The sequence below is a fragment of the Falco rusticolus genome, chromosome 1, assembly GCF_015220075.1.
Source record: "Falco rusticolus isolate bFalRus1 chromosome 1, bFalRus1.pri, whole genome shotgun sequence".
Lineage (NCBI taxonomy): Eukaryota > Metazoa > Chordata > Aves > Falconiformes > Falconidae > Falco > Falco rusticolus.
This window is the reverse complement of record NC_051187.1, coordinates 32,221,712-32,244,591: the sequence shown is the minus strand read 5'-3', so window position 1 is coordinate 32,244,591 and position 22,880 is coordinate 32,221,712. Positions and strand designations below refer to the sequence as shown.

General features: G+C 50.7%; 2 protein-coding genes and 1 pseudogene across 2 annotated transcripts; 1 reads left to right on the top strand and 2 right to left on the bottom strand.

Annotated features, from left to right (window-relative positions):
* Positions 1-295: 295 nt before the first annotated feature.
* On the top strand, positions 296-13,780 carry TMEM116 (transmembrane protein 116). The gene is made up of 11 exons (XM_037375622.1): positions 296-618; positions 1,034-1,080; positions 1,221-1,284; positions 4,989-5,120; positions 9,205-9,309; positions 10,911-10,960; positions 11,380-11,463; positions 11,545-11,683; positions 12,171-12,315; positions 12,447-12,520; positions 13,069-13,780. The coding sequence occupies exons 1-11, from the start codon at positions 571-573 to the stop codon at positions 13,267-13,269; spliced, it is 1,089 nt and encodes a 362-aa protein (XP_037231519.1). The 5' UTR covers positions 296-570; the 3' UTR covers positions 13,270-13,780.
* Positions 13,781-13,911: 131 nt separating this feature from the next.
* LOC119154280 lies at positions 13,912-16,806 on the bottom strand (annotated as a pseudogene).
* A 116-nt stretch (positions 16,807-16,922) lies between these two features.
* Positions 16,923-19,391, bottom strand: LOC119154273 (disintegrin and metalloproteinase domain-containing protein 21-like; the record flags this gene model as incomplete). Its single annotated transcript, XM_037401615.1, has 1 exon — positions 16,923-19,391. A coding segment is annotated over one exon (750 nt), but the record flags the coding sequence as incomplete, so codon positions are not given.
* Positions 19,392-22,880: the final 3,489 nt, after the last annotated feature.

Genomic DNA, 22,880 nt, shown 5'->3' with positions numbered 1-22,880 from the left:
GCGGTGGGAGGGCATCCCTCGGGTCCGGCGCCTTCTTCCCCCTTGGGAGGGAAGGAGAAAGGACCCCAGGGAGGGCGGGTTTCGGGGGGACAATCGTTCCCAGGCCTGTGCGAAGCCGTCTCCCGCCTGGCTCCTGAGGAGAGGCGCTGCCCGGCCCAGCCCCGGCAGTCTCCTCAGAGACGCCGCCGACGCCTGCCGCCCGTGACGTCTCCAAGAGGAGGCGCCAAAAACTGGTGGCGTGCGGTGCCAAGTTACTGGCGTGCGGAAGCTAAGCAGGGTTGCTTCGGGTCGGCCCCTGGAGGCGTGCCCGGGGACGCAGCACCTCGGGGGCGGTTGGCCCGGGGGTCCCCGCTGGGCCTTTCTGGCCAGGTTCTGCGCCCCGGTGGGGGTGCACGGCGGCGGAGACGCGGGACGCCGTTGCCCGGGACGCCAGCCCCTCTCCTCGACCGGGCGCGCTGCCCGCAGCCGGCCCCGACGGCGGAGGGCGGGCGGGGCGCGGGGTGGCCCCGGGGCGGAGCGCGGGCGGTGCCCGCAGCCCCAGGAGCGGTGCTGCGGCGGCGGCGGGTACCCATGGCCCTGCCGGCGGAGGCGGCCCGGCTGGATGGGGTCTGGCAGGAGGTGAGCGAGCCCCGAGGGCAGCGCTGGCCCCTCTCCCGGGAGCATGCCCGTTCCTGCCGGGAGCGCCCCTTCTCCCTCAGCCCTTCCCCAGCCCTACCCGCTGCTCCGGGGGCTGCGGCACGGACCTGCCCCTGGGCTGCGGCTGCCCGCTCGGTCCCGTCCCTCCCGTCCCCGCTCGGTGCGTGGGGCCGGTCCCGTCCCTCCCGTCCCCGCTCGGTGCGTGGGGCCGGTCCCGTCCCTCCCGTCCCCGCTCGGTGCGTGGGGCCGGTCCCGTCCCTCCCGTCCCCGCTCGGTGCGTGGGGCCGGTCCCGTCCCTCCCGTCCCCGCTCGGTGCGTGGGGCCGGTCCCGTCCCTCCCGTCCCCGCTCGGTGCCGGTCCCGTCCCCTGCTGAGCTCGCCCCCCTCCTTCTCCCCAGGTCTACTCGTCTCTGCAGTGGATCCAGTTCACCATGGCCATACTCAGGTACAGCGCTGCAACACCCGCGTCCCGGTGGTACCGGGATGAGTTACTACCGCAATGACGATTTTCTCCGGAAAAAGAGAAATCGCTTACCCCAGCGGGGCAGATGTGCTCCTGTTCCAACCTGTGCTTTGTTTTCTCAGCGTTACAGGTTCCAGCTCGATCATTGCCTATGCTGTCTTTCAAAATGTGGTGCGGTCCCCCGAGGTAAGGTCTGCACCTCCTTTTCCCTCCCTGCACCGAGGTGTAGATGGGTCATGTGCATAGCAAAGACCCGTGTGGGTCAGGTGCTCGTCTAGGAGCAACTGCAGGTGTTGGGCTTATGTGGTTAAACCTTGTTTATCCTTGTAAACAAGGTTAAACCTTGTTTAGCTGGAAGGCAAAGGGCTGGCCAAGAATTTGGCCCTTTGCGAGCGAAGGGACTAACCTTGAGCTGGACCCACGCAGGGACAAGTGTGTTCCTTAGCCCCACGCTTTCTGGGAACAGGGATTTGTGTGGAAAATGCCAGGAGGGCACCGCATACGAAGCTGCTGAAGTACAAATTAGAGATGGTGCTGTAGGAAATGCTTTTACAGGTGTTGGGGTTTTGCTATTTCTGAGTAGTTTTTCCAGGCAGGTGCGCTCCTAAAAACTGATACAACTCAAAGATGCTGCAAAGTTCAGACAAACGAGGCCAGGCTGAGAAGCAGTTTGTTGTGCTGGACTCTGCGGTGGGGCTTTGGAAGATGCACCCTGGCTGCAAACAGGAGCCACAAACATTTCTAATGCTAAGCAGTGGGACTCGGGTGCAAACTTCCCTCAGGGTGGGACTGCCCACGTGGGCGCTGCAGGTCTGATATGAATGCAGTGCCTGGCATGTCCCCAGTGCAGGGATGTGTGCAGGGAACCCAGTGTGCCTGCGATCCATTGGAGGCGCTGAGCAGCGGGCTGGCACATGCCTGGTAACCGTAGCCCTCCATCCCAAGCCTGCCAGGCTTTTGCTGCCCACACGCAATCCCTCTGTCCAGGACTTACCAGAGGCAATGCGCCGAGCTCGTCTGTGTGAAGCTGGGGAAATGAACCCAGGATTTTCAGGATTGACCACGCAGATAAACTGGTTGCTGCTAAGAGCAGCAGGAGAGTAGAGCTGGCAGCTATGTTGTAACAAAGCTGTATTTATACTTCCCTTGTCTTCAATGCCCTTGGTACATTGTGGGTTTGAGCTGCAGCCCAGAGAACAGGACTTCAAGGGAATGCAGCAAGTTATCCCCAGAGAAGGAAGGCAAGCAGTCAAGCTAACAACTGACAGGTCGTTGGATGAAGAAGGATGGGGAGGAGAGCATATGTCTGCGTGTGCAGGGCAGTCTTGCTCCCAGGCAGCCAGCCTCGTGGAAATGCTCTGCCCAGCACATGGAGAAGCGATAATCGCCGTGCGTTGCTGGGGAGGAATGAAGGCTGGGATCTCACCTTAGTGCTGCAATGGAAAACCTGCCTGAGCCTGTGCTGCACAAGTGCATGTCATAGGCTCCCTGTTCCTGCACCTGGAGAGCTCCAAACATGGGTCTCACCTGGGGTCCTCTGCTCTGGGATGATACGGAGCTGGGTTTGGCCAGTGTCCCAGTGTGACTCAGCAGCCTTGGCCCGTTTACTTCCATGGCTGGAAGTCCATGTTACTCAAGAGCCCTTGTGCTATTATAGTCATATGATGTGGCTGTGGCTTGGGAGCTGCATTCTAACTGCTTGTGAGCCACCCATGGCTCCAGGTCACAGATGGACCATTCCTGCTTGTGGGAGGCCAGATGTTCCTGCTCAGATTATTTCTGCAAAATCCAGCTACAAGCATGGATGCCAGCTGGAGTGACTTGTCTGCATCAGACGTCCAGGCTCTTGTTCTGCTGGCAAGGGAGATCCCTTGCTGGTGTTTCAAAAGTGGCAAAATCTGTAGCTCCCCCATCATCTTGTCCCCATGTTTCTCATCTTAAGTGGATATTTGTAAACAAAGGGGCTGGAACAGAACCATATCAAAGCTTGCCCCAAACAGCTTATTTCCTGAGTCATGAGGCTCCAGAGCAAAATGTTTAAAAATAAACAGCTCTGGAGGCTGGGAGAAGAACAATGTTATAAACACTTCCCCTCCTGCCCCCAGCCTAGGAAATCAAATATTGCATTCTTGAAGCTTGTTTTCTGTCTCTACGGGGTCAATAAAACTCTTCAGCTTTAGCTAAATCATTCAGAAGAGATGATGGCAAGCGATGCACAGAGAATTTCCTCTGTCATGTCAACAGGTTCTGTGCAGGCAGATGTCCCTGGGCAACGGCCAGATAGAGCTAAATCGACATGTGTGCTCCAGCCTGGCAGCTCATCTGAATCATTACGTCTTTACATTCCGTTCCTCTATTTTATAAATACCATTTGGTTTTGGTTGGGTTTTTTTTCCTTTTCCCTTCTGTAAGCAAGAACCATGCTGGCTTTCACTTAGCGCTATGTCACCTATTTCTTTATTTTGGTCTGTGCCAAAATAGCTCCTCAATCAAACAGTGGTGCCTCATTCCAAGGACACTTTTTGCTAGAGGAAAGGGGTCAGTTTGGTTGCAAAAGTTGCATTTTTTGAGAGCTGCTTGGTTTTAACCTGCGATGCTCACAAACTGGATGGTGTCCCCAGCCTGTTATGCCTATGACTGCCTGCCAAGGCTTCAATTCTGCACCAGCAACGGAAAGCCTGGTTAAAAAAAAAAATAATTCGTAAATGCAAAAAAACCCATTCGTAAATGCAATGGCATACAAACTAGCTCCAGATATTTAGTTAGCAACAGCAGTTTGATTTTTACCATGTTGCTGATACAAATACAGAACTGGAAGTACAAGAACGTTTGAGGAGACAAAGCCTGGTGAAGGCAGAGGACCTGCTGCTGCATGGCAGTGTGAGGACCGGGAAGGCACAAGGCGCATCTCCCTCCAACTATGCCATAAGGACAGATGTGGTTCAATCAAAGCTACCTTACAGCTTATCAGTCTCACTAAGCTCATTTTCTTGGCTCATGGGAACAAGGCAAGTATAACACAACGTGATGGGTGGCAAATATTTACTTAAAGGACAATATTGAAGCAAATCTTGCCAAAAACTCAGTTCTGCAAAAAAAAATCTTAAAGTCCAAGCCTCCTGAAATGTTTCCATGCTGTGTTTATCTTCATAATTTCCTGTAGGGGAAAACAAAAAATGCCATCATTTTCTCTCCAAGATTAGGTACTAAAGACTACAATTAAGAATTTAGATAATTAGGCTGCTTTTCCAGAGTGTCTGCTCAAACAACAAAAATGTTGGCCAGAATTGTGCACAAATGTTTTCCTACAGTGTTTACAGTCCTTTTGGCCAGTGCATGCAAAGTGGAAATGGGCTGGAAACTGCCATTAGAGGAGACGCGACTGTTCCAGCAAGATGCGGTGTGCAGCAGAGAGACTAGCGGCTCTCATAGGGAAAATTAATCTGGCATGTAAAATAGATTCAGCCTTAGTCACCAACAGAAATTACGTGAAACACATTGGAAAAAAATCTGGTTTAAGTTATTTCAGACCTGAAGAAGGGTATGTGTTTACCAAAACTTTGATTTCTTCATCAGTTGATGTAACAATATCACTTCTCCCTGCCAGTTCTGCAAAACTGTAACATTCTGGGCCTTTGAGATATTTTCTGTAAGAGCTGATGCTGGGGCATTGCCAGTGACAGAAAGGGTGATTAGAGGAGGGTACCTGCATCGAGACAGCTCCTGAGAGCAAGGATCAGCATGGGTTTTGTGTGCAAGGAGAGCTGCCCTATCAGAAGAGCTGGGGGATGAACACGTGTTTAGATAACGGGGTGAAACTGCTGCTGTAGGTGGCCATGGGAGCGTTGTGACCATCACTCAGACATGCTAACCAATTTCACTTTTCCCAGGTTCGTCCACTTTTCTACCTGAGCCTCTCTGACCTCTTCCTGGGTATGTGCTGGCTCACCGGGGCTGTCCTCTACAGCACACCAACCTCCAAGCAGGATCTCATCTGCTATAACCTGCAAGTGACAGGACAGGTGAGTAGCATCACCGTTCACGCGGTGACTGTGCACCCTTTGCCATAATCCGCCTCGCCGGTGATCACAGCGTGGCCGGGGGGGACTGTTTCTAGACAGGCTTTGGCAGAGACTCCCCGTGTGAACTTGACTTATCAGATCTTTTTGTCTCGTGTGTAAAATGGAGATAAGGATGCTTGGGTTTGGGTACCTCTGGTGGGCGAGAGGCGATGAGGAAGGCAGAGAGAGCATGGGATTTTGTGGTTGCCGTGTTTGGGTTGCTTGTGTAAAGCGAGTAGATGGGTCTTAATTTGTTTCCTCTTGGACCCGTGCCAGCGATGATCTTTGTGCCTCTCCTGCAGCAGCTTTTTTTATTCCTCTTCATGTTTCCTCCATCCTGGACAGGAACAGACACATTCTACGACTCGCTTGAGCTCAAACTCACAACATTACTCATACAAACAGCCCCGCGGTGGCTGACCTGGCCCGATCCTCTCTCAAGCGATCCTAAGGGTGCTCAGGGGCTGCTCCATTGGTGTAAGCTCAGCCCTATGCCCCAGCGATTCAGCTGCTTTCCAGCTGATTTCGTGTGCTGGAGACTAATTGGAGTGGAGGGAGTGAAATACTGTTTTCCTGACCATTTGCTTTTGTCTCACTGAGTTCCCGTTTCAGCACTAGGAAACTAGTTGCAAAGCACTGCTTCCAGAAACCTCCGCAGGATATGGCCAAGCTTGGGACAGAGTGGGGGTTCACAAGCGGTGATCTCTGGGCTTAACAGTTTCCTTTGAAAGGACCCACAAAAATGTGGCTGAGAGGAGCAAGCGGCTGTTGGGAGCTTTGATATGTGTTGGGTAGGCTTGGGCAGCTCTCTGGGAGCGTGGTGGTACCCACAAATGGGAACGGAAATGTCCCTGCAGAGCACCTGGAGCTGGAGCAGCTCCCTGTGCCTCGGGGAGGGCAGGGAAGGAGCTGGGGGTGTGTGGAAGTGCTCACACTGGTGGTGAGTGTTTGTGTGCATGTGGATGTGCTCACACTGGTGAGTGTGTGTGCGCGTGGACGTGCTCACCCTGGGGAGTGTGTGTGCGCGTGGAAGTGCTCACACTGGTGCGTGCAGGGGTAGGTGCCTGCAGCCCAGGGTCATTTCCACAGCCACTCTCGCAGGTAGAACCGTTGCACTGATGGTGAGAGCAGCTGTTCCACTCCTGGCTTCTTTCTTGTTTCTGTGCTGTGGCAGCGCTGCAATATGTTCAGGTTGAGAAAGAAAACAGTGGCCTGTGGGCAACTTGGCCACTTGGGAATGATGCAGGGCAATACCAGAGGTGGGGTTTAGATGATGGTACAGGGAAAAGTGAGAAGAGCTTGGGAGAGGCTTTTCTGAGCTGGAAGGTGGAAGGAACATGTGGAACTGAGACTCTTTCTGAGCTGTTTCCCTTGCAGCTTTCCCTGGGGGACAGTTCTTAATGCTGGTGTGATCTTTCTATGGCCTGGAGAAGACAGGTTGCATTGCTAGAGGAGAAGTAGGTTGGATATGAAACATAGGACACTATGCCAACATTTCTCAGTGGAGACCCTGAGAGCATGCTATGCTCCCGTGCATTTCTGGCTCTTTTCTGCCCTTGCTTTTCCAGCCCCTGGCCATGCTGGTTAGGGGTCCCACCAGCAAGGGATGGGGGCAAGGTGGGAGCTTTACTTTCACGCTGGGAAAGGCAGCGTGGGCCGGCAGAACTGGCCTTGGGCACATCTTTACAGGACTTGCCTCTGCCTCAGCCTCACGTGGGACAGCCAGGGTGCTGTGATGGGGTGTGCGGGGGGTCTGCCCCGTACCGACCAGGGCACAGGATTCCTGCAGGCCACCAGCAGACCACCCTCAGCAGGAGGACTGTCAGGGTGGCAGAGCTGGCTTGCATCTGGCAAGAGCTGTCGCTGCTGTTTGCTCTGGAAGAAATTAAAACAAGCAGAGCACTTGCCATAGCAACCGTGCCCGCCTGGTACACGTGACGAGGTGCAGGACACCTCCTTACCAAACACCCCAGCAATGCCCTTGTGTGGTGGGAACACCTTGTGCGTAAGTAGGAGCCAGTAACAGGTTTAACCAGCAGCTTCTGCAGAGCATTGAGTGATCTGTAACTGAATGAAATGAGTAAAATGTCTCCTGGCCCCATTCTGCTTGTGCCGAGCAGGAAAGTCTCACAAGGGTTACGTTCCTGGGTGTTTCATAAACGCCTGCGGCTTCTTTGCAAAGAAACACCTAGAAAATGGGAAATGCACTGAAGGACAAGGGTGAGGACAGGCTCAGGGCTGCTCCGCAGTGGTGGTTGCAGATAGCAGCCCTTGGAGAGGCTCACACCACACTCCATGTGATGTGGTTGTCTGAAGGGATTCTGCCTTAGGAGTGGGACAATATTTTGCCTTATTCAGCCCGTTTACCATCATTTTATCACCCAGGGCTGATGTTGCAGTGGCTGGAACTCCCTTAACATCCATACTGTGCCATAAAGGAGGAGATTGCTTTGTTTCTTGGACTTTCTCTGTTTCAGCCCCAAGCTGTTGGTTGATATTAAATGCAAATACCGCTCCCTTCTGCTGTCCCTTGACTTTGTTCTCTCCTCCTCCCTGCCTTGCCTTTGCGTTACAATAATAAAGTCCAGAATAGAGATTGTGGTTATAATTACACAATTCCCCCACATTCTTCCAGTTCAGTTCCAGTGGCCTAATAATGTCCTGGCAGGCTCTGCTCACGCTGGTGAGCACAATGGGGAGCCACAGAAGTGTTATAATGAGGGACTCTCGCGTCTCCCAGCCCCTGCTTTATCTCCTCGTGGTGAGCCCTGCAGGACTGTCCACAGCCCTAAGGCTGGGGCTCAGGAGGGCAGAACTCCCTTTGCTTTCTGCTGGCAACGTCGTAAGTGGCTTTTGGTTCCCTCTTCCAAAAAAGAAGGCAGTGCTGACATTTTGTGAGCCTCTAAGGCGTTCTGGAGTGCAAGGGAAGGATCTTTGTGGGCTGTTTTCATGACCTTCCCTGGAAGTAATTGAGGAAGGGCAACAAACCCTCATTAAACCTTGTCTAATGAGCTGGAAAGTCACTGTAATGTTCCTGCTGCAATGTAGCAGGCCCTTGGACTCAGCCTTTGGAGTAAGCCAAGAGCATTTGCAACCTCAGTGAAGGAGACCCAAGTTTATTTAGTCACTACTCTCCTGGACTGAGATGATATCAGGGTAGCAAACCTGTGCTCCGTGCCTCTTTGGCAAAGGATAGCAAATCCACAGAAAAATTCACTTGTCCAGCCCTTCCTCTTTGCCTCTGCCACTGAAGCATGTGTTTCCTGTAAACAAACACAGCACACACATATACAGAGTATGATTAGGCAGCACAGTTCATACTCGACTGCCTGGAGAAACCATGGATTCAGAAACAAATGCAGGAAAGATTTGCAAGTTTTTACAGCAGATTTTAGATATTTGGTCTCATCTCAAGCTGGAATCAAGGGCTGTGAAACTCTCTGTGGGAAACAGTGTTCTGTATATTTTCTTTCCTTCTTTTTCCCATGGAGAGAAAAGGGCTCTTGGGATGCTAACTCAGACTTAGTGCAGATATTCTCTGACCTCACTTTCCTCTTTAAATATACTATTGTTTTCTGTTTCCGTGAATTCACTGTGTAGTGAGTTCATTGTGCGAGAAGCAAATCTAAGTGTCGCATCTGTTTTGTGTTTCCTAATGGATGTAGCATAGAGAGGGTCCAAGTGCCTTTGAACCATTTGTTGTTAGGATTTGGGCCAAAAAAATGAGCCAAGTCAGAAAGATTTGTATTTTCAAGGCAGTGTGGTTGTCATTAGTTCTCCTGTCCCTCGTTTAAAGCCAAAGCAAAGCTGCCATTTTGCAGTCTAAGGCAGGAACCCCTCCTCTACCTGGCTCTTCCCAGTTGGTGTCCCACTGTGACCTAGTAGAGGTGAGCACGGGGGCTGCACAGGGACCCTCACCTTTGGTGGCCCACTATGCTGTTTAGCATCCTGCCTCTGTCCCATGGGCTTTGGGTTAATCAGTGATGAACTGAAAGTGCGACAGGAACTATTATGACAGGACTGAAATGCTGTCTGTATTTGTCAGATATTCTACGTGGCCTCTTTTCTATACACTGTCAACTACACCTGGCATCTGTACATGGACCTAAAGATGAAATACAATCAGAACCTTTTGAGGATGCCCCCCCAGGTGAGTAGGACTGATGTGCAACAGCTGTTGGGTACCAAGGTTGTAGTTGGGTACTGTGGGGTTATAGTGGAGTTTAGGATGTGCGTATGTAAAGTATATCTCACTGCAAGGACTCTGAAGGCCCTTCTGCCCCACAGCTGTGTGAATTGATGTATCTTGCCCATTGAGGTCAGCAGAATTACTGCTGGGTCTGCTGTAGCATCTCAGTGAAAGATTAGGCTTGCAAGACTAAAGCAGATAAAAGCCAGTGGCAGTGTAGATCTCAGAGCAGAGAAAGCTCAGGACCGCATATCGGTGAAGTTCTTCTGCAGTTAGAACAGCAGTTTGCACCAGCTGAGTAACTGGTTTGTTGCTGTCACTGCCTTCTGCCAGTGCACAGCCAGGGGCACAGGAAAGCAGGGGGTGCCTGGACAGCCCAGAACTGAGAATTGACAATTTCTGTCCTCCCCAGGGGTCATATGGCATTTGAGAGTGTCAGAATTGTATTGTATGTATAATACAGAAATATTGTAAATTGTAAAAATACAGAAAACATTGTAAATACAGAAAGATATTGTAAGAGTTTGAGATAGGAGATGTGACAGAAGTGAGCTAGTGATAAAAGGACCAGGTGGCTCTGGGAACAGTGGCCGGTCCTCACTTCATCATTACTGGCCTTTACAAAAGCCCTTTGGGAAACAGTGTAATCGCTGGGAACCGAGGAACAAGGACATAGTACTCAGAAAAATACTCTCTGCGTTGCAGGCTAAACAAACACTCCACCTACTGCATGACCAAAATCTCTCCTTGCAGTTGTTCCATTCCCCACACCTGGCTAAACAGTGAGGCACCACCATCGCTGTAACGGGTGGGTTGCTCCTGATGTATTGCCGCAAGGTGACACATTCCTTAGGCAGCTCTTCCCGTTAAATCCATCAGCCCCACTGACGTATATAACCTTTTTCTTCCCCAGACGTTGCTGTGCACAGCAGACTTTGTATCCCAGGTATTCCATCTGTCGGTTCGGAGCAGCAGGCTGGGCAGAGATTTCAAGGGCTCTTGTCTGTAGGGTTGGGATCTGCTTGTAGGACTGGTTTCCTTCTTGCTGGACTCCCGTTCAAAAGACAACACATACCATAATTCCCCACCACTACAGCTGTGCCCACATAGTATTTTCATAGCTGGTGTGTGTGTGCCAGGTGCCAAAGTACATCTCTTGGTGAGCAGTTACCAGGACACTCCAAAGTGCCTGCAATTCTACACCAGAACATGAAGTTTCTGAGGAACAGGGCCAGGTTAAGTGAGTAAGCAGTACAACAAATGAGCAAGTTACACCAGAGAGCTCATCAAGTGTCTACTCCTTGTCCTGTTTCAAGTTCCCTTCTCAAATCCTCTAGCCTTGAAGGAGAACAAGGCAGTAAGCGGGTGGAAGCACTGGCTGTTTCTGTGCACGGGCTGAACTCAGCGGTGTTGATTCTGTGCAAAGTGGAAACAAGCCTCGATCTGAGGATTAATCAGCATTTGAAGAACCCTCAGCTGCTGAAGTGCTCCTGGGAGTGGGTTCCTGTGAACCAGTGGCTGTACAGAAACAATCATTTAATTAAGCTCATTGGATTTTGCAGGTTGTAGATTATGCGGGTTGCATTGGCCGAATAGCAACGATCTCGTCTAGGTAAGGTTTAATTCCCTCTGGCTGAATTATGTGGTTTTGGTAAACTGTAATGTGCTGATTTCTGCTTCCCACTTATTTGGAAGCAAATTTTGCTAAAACCTGTAAAGCTCATCACTAATAGCAGAGTGACCTAACAGAGTAAAAGGTTTTGGAGGTAAGGACATTTCTCCAAGTTAGTTATGACTATATTAACTAAAGTAGTTTTTTAGAAAGTGCTCCCTTTACCAGGGTATTGCCTGCGTGAATGAAAGCACAGAAGTTAGTAAAGCTGGTAAAATACTCTTCCAGAGAGCAGTGTCAATAAAACCAATGTTTAAGTCCTCTGTAGTGACAGGAGAAAAACCAAGTGGTGTTTGGCTGGGATGGGAGCAGTGCAGTGCAGTAACTAATACCCGTGCCGTCATCCTTTCTCCTCTTAGCCTCATCCCTTTCCTTCTCATGGTGCCTGTGTTTTGCCTGGGTAACAGCAGTAATTGCTACCAGAACTTCAGTCAGAAGCATGGGTAAGCTTCACGCGCTGCTGAAACAGCCTCAGCGCTTCTGAGTCGGCAGAGGAGCTCAGGCTGTTCCCTTTCTCCCCACAGATGTCTCTTGATGCACACGGAGGTAGCTGTGCCCACCAACGAGCCGCAAACCTTGAGCAGCTCTGTTTGCCATGTGATGCATTTCTATGGCATTGGGCTCTTCCTCATTTCCTTTCTGATCAGCTTTGTAGCCATTCTGGTAAGAAGCAGTCCTTGCACGCTAGCCGTTGCACCCAGATGATCAGTGTGAGAAGATTTTCCCCTTTTCATCTTGACATCTTTGCTTGGATGGTACCAGAGGCCAGGCAATGTCAGGGGAAGAACTGCGTGGTGCTGCTTCCCTTTCGGAAGGGGTCGTAGGGGAGAGAAAATATCATTGTGCCACCATATAAATCCACCTGGAGTCCTGCGTTCTGTCAACCCATCCCAAAATAGGATTTAGCTGGGAGAGAAGGCTCAGAGCGTGGCAGCAGGGATCACCTACTGCATGGGTCGACAAGACCCCAGATCAATTCGGAGTGTTCAGTTCAGAAAAAGTCATGTACAGAGCGAGGGCTGTCCCCCCGGGAGCACGCTGTTGCCTGACAAGGTTTGATAGATCAGAAGGGGATATTCTGTCGGCTACAGGGCGGATCGGAGCATGTGCACAAAGTGCAAACAACGATGTACGCTTTTTTCTTTTTTAGGTTATACTCGGTAAAGCCCGAGGTCTGTACAAAAGGTTTGTAAACTCCACAGGATTCCTGGGGGATCAGCAGTGGGCCATGATTAAGATGGTAGAACAACGAGTGGTTTTTTACCCCGTCGCATTCTTCTGCTGCTGGGCCCCAGGTTAGCAGAGAGCTGAGCTGCTCTCACAGTATTCTCCTGGGATATATGTGATATATAGGCTATATGGGATATAGTGCCTGACAATGAAACTCAGAAGAAGTGGGCTTAAAGCAATCCATCCCTTTTCACAGCTGTCCTCCTTGGAATACTGAAGCTGACTGTTTCAACAAACAGCAAAATCTACATGGCTTTTCTAATTCTACAGGTAATTTTTTTTTTTTTTTTTTTTTTTTTTTTTTTCTGGCTCCTATCTTTTGCCTTCTCTGCTTGAACAGGCATGTTAGTGTTTGCCGGCTCCTAGTCCATGCTGGACAAAGCATGCTTCCAGCCACGAAGATCACTGCTGTATGAGCCTAAGTCTGATTTAGGCTTTTGGTTGGCAAAGATCTTTGCTTGTTTTATGTTCTTCACAGGCCTGAAAAGGTCTCAGTAACCAAAATCTCAGCATCGTGGACATTGTAGAAAATAGGACTAGAAAGGATCCCCAGAAATCAGGGCTTTTTTCCCCTTTCTGTGAAAGTCTCCAAATGTAATTCCTCCACAACACTTGTCCATCTCCTTGCTGTGCCTGAGGCAGCATTTAGCAAAAAATAAAATAACCGCGAGATTCCTGTATCATGTGGGATGCAGCTAGATAAAATCACCCTGGAAGCAGGAGGCTTGGCATACTGTACCAGCCTGGTAGGGAGCCTCGGAGTGCTGTGCGGTGCTGGCTGGCAGGAGAGCCTTGATCTCTCCTGTGATCTCTCCCAGGCTCTGACAGCAGCTTCCCAGGGGCTTCTGAACTGCATCGTGTACGGCTGGACGCAGCACGCCTTCCTCTCCCTCAAACGCAACGCCTGCCGGGACGTTGACACTCAGACTCCTCTCTTGCGCTCCCAGAAGAAGTTCTACACCAGCATGCTCCCCACCAGCCCACCGGACGCCGAGGGGTCCACGTCCACCCTGCTCTGATGAATCCTCGCCTCAAAGGAGAACAGGCAGCATCCTAACGAGGCCTCGTCAGGGTTTTAGCAACGTCAGCCAGACCCAGGCACGGGCTGTCGGCTGCGAACTGTCTTGCCAGCAGCAAAGTTAGCTGTAGTGCTGGAGGAGCCTGAGCAGGTCTGTCGGAGACAGGCGCTTCAGTAAAAATAGTTATTTATTTTACAGGTTTGTATGGACTGCCAATGGATTCTTTAAACATGTAAACCTTTAGTACAGACTTGCTCCTTATGGAAATATCTGTAGAAATGCAGCAAATCATATGTAACGGCTCAGAGATTCGGTACAGTTCCTTTAAGGTTAGATGGTCAAAGGATGTTTTACTGAAGTATTTACCATTACAAATTAACAGTAAAGCGAAGGTGAATATTTTTCAATCTCTGACTTTTAATTCACTGTAAAAAACCCGAACATGTACCATACTAACAGCCAACTGCAAGGAATGAAAAATTGCAAAGTAACATAAAAAAATCAGCGCTTACATCCGTGCCTCGACTTTTTGCACATTTCCCTTCTTCATGCCAACTCCTGCTCAGCTACAGCTCCCAGGAAAATAAGCTTCTTTGACCCAGTGGAGTATTTCTCATGAACCAGGTGAGCAGGACTTCGCATAAATCTGTCTATACTCTTCTAGATGCTCAAGTGAATTATTTACTAAGGTCCCACCCTTCTATAGAAAATAAAACAGATCTTTAGCTGCATTGATAACAACTCTTTAGCTTTTAGTCTTTATTTTCCAACAGCTTCACTTTTTGGGGCCCAACCCATATTTATTTACATAGTAGGCAATACAAGAAGAGGAAATACTCAAGTTTTGTGTAATCAACTTTTCTACAGTTTACAGAGTTACACTGTGTAAATCAATTTGTGGAAAATCTGCTGGGACTAGCAGTCCAGCTTCAGGGGCGTACCCACGGGGACCGTAGTCCTAGTGGCTTTCCCACTGCTTTCGTGTTTCTTTAAACATACTCTTCCATATTCTGCTCCTCATCTGCAGGAGTCTCACTTCTCTCCGTGGCTAAACCTGTACTGAAAAACACAGCTATTGCCTTTCTATATTTGGTTACAGCTGGAGCAAGCAGAATGAGGGCAATGGGAACTGTGATCCCAATTACTGTCCCAAACGCTTTACTTTGAACAACCTCCCCCATGGACATCATGAGAGGTGGTGGAACTGGCAGTCTGGAGGCGCCCAGGCAGCTTCACAGTGGCAGTGGTGGAGGTTGCTGCAAACCACTTTCCCTCCACATGAAACCTTCCCATCACACTTCATCCTGGCTGTGGCATCTGTGCATGTCTTGTTAATATAGATCTTTTTTTGGCCCACATCTGGTGCCATCAAGCCCTCCTCCGATACCAGGTCTATTGATGCTGGCATGGTAGGCTGTGCCCCAGCACCAGTCCTCAGGCCCTGGCACCTGAATGGTGGTTTCAGACCCCTCCAGAACAGGTATCCTCTTCACATTGATACACTGCAACCTTCCACACAGAGCGTTTTGGGGTTTTCATGCCACAAAAGCAACTTTGGTCCCATCACCAAAACTGCACAAACTACACAGCTACAAAACTGATCCCCTTTCATGTTCTGCTTTTTGGAAGCATCTCTCTGGCGCATCCCAGGCTTCCTTCCCAAACGCTTTTCTGCACAGATTGTCATAGGCTGCACATTTCCCATGGTAGCAGTAGCCATTGTCGCTACATGATGTCCTGTCACGCACGTGCAAATCCTGTGGGCACCACTCAGAGGTCCCGTTACAACGTTCAGGCAAGTCCCACTCATCTGCCCCTGACCTGCACTTGTGTCCTGCAGCACAAGAGTGGCACCTCTGACAGCTCTGCCCGGTGAGGCAGACGGCCCCTGCAGGTTTGGGGACAGCAGGGATTGCCTCGGCAGTCCTGCAGCCCCTCCAGTCACATTGCTCTCCCTCATCACCCCCCTGGCTGCCGCAGTGTTTGAAATGGAGGTGTCTGTGGGGCGCTGGGATGTTGCACAAGCAGTCGCCATCCCCTCTGCTGATCAGGTCTAAGTAGCTCTGCTTGCTGCACTTGCTGAAAGCCTTGGCACCGGCAGGAGAGTTGCCCATCCTCCACACACACAGACACACACACTCCTTTTTATTATCGTGCTCCATCCCCAGGTTACGACCCAGCTCATGAGTAAAAATAATTGAAAAAGTTATGAAATTTCACCATATATATGAGACAACACCCGATTGACAGCTAGGGTGGCAGGTGCTATGTACATAGGCAAACCCAAAAATTAGTCCAGAGTTCATGTAAGTAAATAAATGTGCAATGCCATATTCCATCCTCTGAGAAAGATCCCTATTTCCCCAGCTGTTAAAATTTTTAAGAATTTCTTCTGTATCCTGGCTGTACCTGATGAAGCTGCTGCATGTCCAGATCTCCAGCCCAATCAGGCAGATGCGAATCTTCAGAGGATAGCAGTATTTTTCGGATAAATTGATCGTATCTGTAACCAGAAGCATCACCAAGGTCTCATTGCTCCCCTGGAAAGAAAACAGATGGCGGTCCACCACGACAAATACCTCACTGTACTTGGTGTACTTCAGTTTCTGAGACAAGTCTTGCTTTCCTAAGGCTGTTTTAGCTCCCATCCCACCAAGTTGGTTTTAGATCACCTCATCCATCAATCCGCACATCAAGGGCTTGTTCTGGGTCTTCTCTCGGTGATAGAGGAGGTGCTGGGAGGTGAGGGACCCTGGCACAGGTCGGATGCCGTAGCTCAGGTTCCTGGTTTCCAGTTGCTCCCTCCAACCCCAGCAGGTGCTCAGCATGACAAGGCAGCCAGGGCTCCCCTCCACATAGCCACAGTTGCTCCACCACCTACAGCCCCGGGGAGACAAGGGTGATGACCAGCAGGTTTTTTTACCAGAAGTCCTGTCTTCTGCATGAGGTGGACAGCATGGTTCTCCCACTCCACCCTGAGGGTGTAGGACACTTCTCCCGCTGTGGCTTTTCCCACCCTTGGGACCAGTTTCCTCGGCCAGGCTATCTCATGGACAGTGTAGCTCGGGGGTGGACAATGGCTGCCTGTCCCAGGGAAAAAAAGATGCCACCAACACAGCCCAGACCTCCAGGCTGAGGAGCAGGGTGTTCCCCTGGGCACCATGATGTGCCTGGAGCCATCTCATCGCTGGCACCTTCAAAATGGCGGTAGGGCACCTCAGGGAGGTCCTGCCCACCCTCACACCGACACCTTGACCCTCTTCCCCTTGAGGCACTCAGGGATGGCCGTGCTGGAGCTGTCCCCTCAGGGCTGGCACAGGACAAGGTGAAGGCACGTGGCACCACCACCCTGAGGGGCAGCCGGTCCCCTCAGAGCCCCTTGAGAAGGTTCTGGAAGCTCTGCTGCCTCTCCCAGCTGCCATGCTGCCAGGCACAGGTGCCGTGGGTGCTCCTGTGGGGTGACAGGGATGAAGGGCTTCCCTCACCAGGGAACCGAGGGGTGGCCTTGGTGGCCAGGGAGCTGCGGGTGATCTCCATAGCTCCCTGCTGCTCAGCGAGGTTTGGGGAGCCATGCGTCCTCAGCACCACCTCCTCCTCCTCCTCCCCGAGGGGGGCCCCAGCCAAAGACTGCCTGTGGAGCGCAAAGTTGAGAATTAACCACAACAACACTCCTCACAGCAAATCAACATTACAAATGTTGATGCCCCTTGGCCACGGCCCCACCTCCTTTGCCAGTCTGTAAGCCAGGGGGCACCGGGCTTTTCCTTCATCACACCCCCCTAAGAGCAAAAATATTCTAAGCATGTACCCCCAGTATACAAATATTTAATTATTTATAAATCATATGCCCGTACTCCTGATGTTCTAACATTTCCTTTGGAGACCCCCTGCTGTAAACGCCACCCACAGGGCATCAGTCAGCGGGTACCCCACATGCCTGGCCTGTGCCTGTCAGGTGCAACATTTTATACACAGAAAACCGCATTTCATACAAACACACGCCAGTCACCAGCAGCACGCGAGCACGGGCAGGCAGCAGCGTCTGCAGCTCCGAATTTATCATTAACCAGGTCCTACCTGGAGGTGAGTGACAGCCCATTCCTGTGGGGTAGGTTCCCTCTTCTAGCACAAAATGCTCCTGCTCCCCAGCGTTCATCTGCTTCTTTGGGAAGCGCTGAATTTTTTTTTTTTTTTTTTTTTTAGTTTTATTTTTGCACCATCCCCGTTCTGATTCAGTGCTGCTCCTGCGCCCACTGCTCCCAGCTCGTGTGGCCACCTCCGCAGCAGCCTGGCTTTCATCAGCTCAGCCTGGCAGGGATCGAATGCTGCTGACAGGTTTTTTTTCATCTGCTCAAAGCCTGCCTTCCTGCAAGCTCCTGTCCAAATGATCCTGCCAGCTTTGTACTTTTCACAGAAGCCACTGATGTGAGCAGTAATGAATTTTGTTCCCCCCTCTTCTTTCCTTAGAGACACATTCCACATCTTTTTCTCCTGTAATCAAGCCTCAGATTCCTTTCTTCCCTTCTCCTGTCTCCCATTTAACATTGCCTGATGTTTTCAGCGGCTCACGTTTGTCCCCGAGCTGTGGTACCACAGAGTTGGTGCTCAGGTATACCAGGGATGGGCGCTCCGCTGGGACCCTGGCTCCGGAGGAGGTAGCTATAGGGTGTGGAGCCAGAGTCCTATACAGTGGTGTGGACAGTTTGAACCCCTTCCTCTGAGCTGTAGTGGAGGGTTTGTGCCCCAGAAGTTTTTTGGCTCAGAGGGAAGAGCAGGTGTCCTTTGGGGGCTGCATGGTTAGGGGGGAGGAAGGCTCGCTGCTGCAGAACCCCGTGCTCTGGGCTAAGGTAACTGCTGATGCTCCTGCCTTGCACAAGGCTCTGCCTCAGCCACCCCGGGATCCTCCTTGCTCAGCAGGTGGATTTTAAATTAACCTGAGTACCTCTGTCGGTTTTTATCAACAACTTCTTTTCTCCTACAGAGTGAGATCAAGCGAAAGAATTTCATTTTGCTATTCTACAGAATAAAAACTAGGTCCCCTAACTCTACACTTGCATCTAGATCAGTTTTAAATGACTCCACCACAGCTGGAGTCTGAGTCTAGTGACTGACTGAGTCCAGCTCTCCACTGCGGCCCCGTGAAGTCCTACACCTGGGAGCTTTGACTTTCAGCTGGCTTTGAGCCACCTTCTTCCACCTGGTCCTTCACATCCTCCTCAGGAGCCTGTTCTCCAGCCCAAAAGCATCCAATGAATCTGTTTAATGCTTGGGTTACTCTGAGCTTTCTCCCATGCACAATGACAAATGCTGCAAGCATCAGAACAGCAACGGTTATTGCAGTAAACTTGATGAGGAACCTAAAAAGCCCCTTTTTAGTGACTGGTGGCAGGCCCACCATCAATGCTTCCTCCAAAGCCACTAAACTGGCAGCAGGGAGGTGCCCAGCCGTTGTCCCAGCAGCAGTTTCCTTCAGTGTTGCAGACGCCCTTTCCTCTGCACACGATCTTGGCAGAACAGCGGGATGTCAAGTACTTCTCCTCAGGGACACACATCTGATTAATGCAGATCATCTTCTCAGCGCACTGCATGCCATCCTTAATGACTCCAGCAGCCAGAACACCCGCTCCCAAGTGGTACTCTGTGCCCCACCACCAGGTATCACCCACCAGGGTCTGAACGATGGTTGTGTGATCTTCCAGCTGAGGTAGACGCCTAACGTTCGTACACTGCACCCTCCCACACACGACATTTTCTAGCTTACATTTCTGAAAGTTGACATCTGCCCCATCTCCCCAGCACCTGCCAAACCGATCCCCTTCCACATTCACCTCCTGGAAACACAGTAGCGGAGCAGGCTTTGCTTCCTTGCCAAAGATACTCATATGCTGCAACGTGCAAGACTGGCATTTGCCTGAATAACAGCACCCAGCCTCAGTGCACACAGTCCCGTCTTGCTTGGCCACCTCGGCTGGGCAATGCTCAGATGTCCCATTGCAATACTCTGGCAAGTGACACAGACCAGCACTCTCCCTACACACCTCTCCTTTTGGAAGAAGTTGGCAACTCTTACAGCAGCCTCCAAGAAGTGCAAATGGCTCCTTCCAGTTTTTTGACAGGTATTGTCACAACAACAGTCCAATTTACACTGTGTTTCCGAGCCACAGTTGCACCTCTCCCTAACCTCCAGGACACCATTCCCACAGTGCTGCAGTGCAAATGTCGTCACCAATTCTGGGACATTATTAAGGCAGAATCCTTGCCCTGATGCTAAAAAATCAGAATAGTGCTTTTTGCTACAGTTGCTGAACCGATAGTTCACTGCGCTGTGTGCGCTCGTGATGCATTTAGAGGTGTTTCCACAACTGCAGCATCTGTCATCAAGCTCCATGCCAAGGACATACCCTAACGCACGAGTGACATGGACAACAGTGTCCATGTAATGCTGTTTTACAAATAAGAGGACAGCAGAGGCATATTTTCTATCACATGCAGTGGCAAAGTTGGATTTGCCACCCATGTGCAATGCTTTCATACCATGATTAAAGTCCAACGAGGTATGAAAGACACCTCACATCATGCACAGTACGTAAGGCTTTGCTGCTTCCACCAAAGATTAAAATTGTGAAGGACCTCGGTTGTGTTTTTGGTAACACTGATCGGGTTCTTCTTCACCCAAACCTCTAGTGCAGTTATCAAAACACGAAGGTGGAAAGAATAAAATAGCCCATCCACCAGACTATTTCAAGAACTTGCAGCGTTACATTAGTTATACTTCTGCCAAAAGCATCAAAACCTTCCTTGTCCACCACGACAAGGAGCTCCAAATGCCACGTGTGTCCCCAGGGCTGGAACTGCCCTGTGTCTGTACCAGGACCTGGGAATTATCCACCTTCATTAGGCATTTTGTACATCACCATTCCAGGAACCGCCTCCTCCCTCTGCAGCAGAAGATGCTCAGCCATGGTGGAAGCTGCCAGGAGCTTGATGCTGTAGCTTGAGTTTCCAACCTGCAGCAGTAGTCAGAGTCACCACAGAGTCCAGGATGCCTTCCACATAGCCACAGTAATGGCAACCTGCTGGCATGTGGGGCTGTTCAGCCACGATTTCCCCCCAGGACCCACAAGTGAACATGGGGAGGCTTTTTCTTACAAAGTCTTTCTGCCTGTGGTGAATTCGTGTGATTTACCCCCTGAATGCCAATGATATGGGACACTTCATCCTGGCTGGCTTTCCCTGCCCTTGGGCCAAGTTTCCTTGGAATGACTACCTCATAGGCTGCGTAGCCCCAGGAGGGCTGGGGTCCGCAGCCGGCACAGGGCAGCAGGAGCAGGAGGGACAGGCTCAGCCCAAGGAAGAAAATCCCTCTGCCCGTTGGGGCACCCCTGGGCTGTGTCCGGCACGGAGCCACGGTCACTGCCTCCTGGGCTGGAGGAAAGAGAGGAAAGTGTGGATGATAAGACATCAGAAAAAAATTCAGGAGCAAAGATCCCTGCTCACCGCTCAGACACCTTCCCTTAGGGTCTGTTGTCTTCTCCCTGTTCAGCCCACAACCAGGTTCAAGCCACCTGCTCCTGCCATCCAGTGTGCCTTTTTGGAGCTCTTCCTCAGCCGCCTGCCCACCATGGAGGTAGGACACGCCGGGAACCATCCATGCATCCATTCATCCAACTGCAACAGAGTAAAGCAGCGCAGGGAAAGACCTGCCATGGGGTGGGAAGCCGGGGGAGAGCTCCTTTTGGCACCCGAGGGGTGACCGTTTCTCCAGCCCCACTTCAAACACAAACATTCCGTGGGGAGGATGGGACCCACGCCCCAGGCACATTAAACATGCCCCATCTCATCGCTCAGAGCCTGCTGCACCCTGCTTGGGCTGACCCGGTTTGCCGAGAGCATGACAAGCCAGCGCTGCTGCAGCAATTTGTTTAAAAGGGGATTAAGCACTCGTAAGTGGAAGGCAACAGAAGATTACCAGGGAAACAATCACTGGGTTGGACCTTCAGCTGCAGCAGCAAGAGCCTTCGGTGTCTGCTCACAGATAACCTCGCTCAGCTTCAGCACATCACTGAATCTTTTAAAGATCTGAGGGGAGTTTTCTTGCTGGAAAGGGAGAGACGTTCTTTGGGCACACATCCTTCCGTGAGTAGGGGAGAGTCTTTTCCTTGTGCCACTTCTACAGAGCAGCTGCAGCTGGTTTGGCTGCTTTAAATACTCCCAGGATGCTTGGAAACTGTCCTCTCACTGCCCTTCCCAAAGCTATGGATGCTCTGATGACCACTCACTACCCAACACACCCCTAACCCCTCAAAGGTACCAAGCAGATGGATGTCAACTCTTCCAAAGAAGGTGCCCAGAGGCACACAGGCACTCACAGCAGTCCCACTGCTTCTTTTCAGTGCCACTTTTGCTCTGAAATGCTCATGTGACACGGGTCTATCTGGCTGCAGGCAACAAGCCAGACAAACCATGCTGGAGGGTAAGAAAAATATTTCCAGACCCAGGAAGCGTACAAGTGCCATGGGCTGGCTGGCTGAGAGGGGAGGAGAACACTCCAGTGCTCCTGGGCAAAGGGCACGGCCAGCCTGAGCAAAGACCGACCCATTGCTCGTCTAGCTGTGTCTCCCAAGTTGCCAGTCCTGCCACGTGTCCCCGCAGGGCTCCCGTTCCAGCCACCTTCAGAGAAGCACAGCACCCTGCGAGGACTGTCATCCTAAAGAAAGCGGTTCCTAGCTCCTGCCCCAAAGAACGTGCCCAGTGGAACGGAGGAGCTGTTAGAGCTGACAGAAGAAATGTCACAACACAGAACAACTCCCCCCTCCCTTCCCTGACCACCCAAACTCATGGTTACAAGAAAAATCCTCTAGACCTTGGAGGATTAACTGGTAGCACTGGGCAGGTACTGCTGCCATCTAATGGAAAGCAGCATTTCAAAAGAAGCAATTTCAGGTAATGTTGCCAGGCAGAACATGCGATTTTCTAGGGCTTTAAGCAGCCTACCCTGTCGTTCGTTCTTTCAACTGAAAGTCTCAGGGCACTCCTAAGAAAATATAAAGCAAAAGTTCCCATTTGTAAGGCAAATGGGACAGAGGACCAAGCATGGCAGGACGGGTCTGGGGGTGGCAGAAGCGGGGTGCTGTTCCCTCTGGAACGCAGCCATCCTTCCTCCCTTCTGTACTGCCGGGATTGGGGAGCCAAACAAAAGCAGCCAGTAACTTTTTAAGTTTAGTAAAATCATTTATATACACCAATGCGTAATATTTACAAGATAATACTGATCCAAAATAAACTAATGTATTACAGATAACACTGTAAAGGAGAAATGAAAACATTTTAATACACAGAAGTTAAACATGGCATATGAGGACAGACTCGGATTTCCAAAAGAAAAACCTGAAGTAATGACAGCAAAACTTTGACATGTTGCTATTTCCAATCAAAAACTCTTTCACCTAGTCAAGTTCTTCTAACCTTTATATATATATATAAAATATATTATATATATATATTAAAATAATCAAGTCACAGGAGAAGTCAGATATACATAAAATTTTGCAAAGGTCAAATGATTTCAGAGATTTTTCAATTAAATAAAATTCTAAACCCTATAGAGCTTT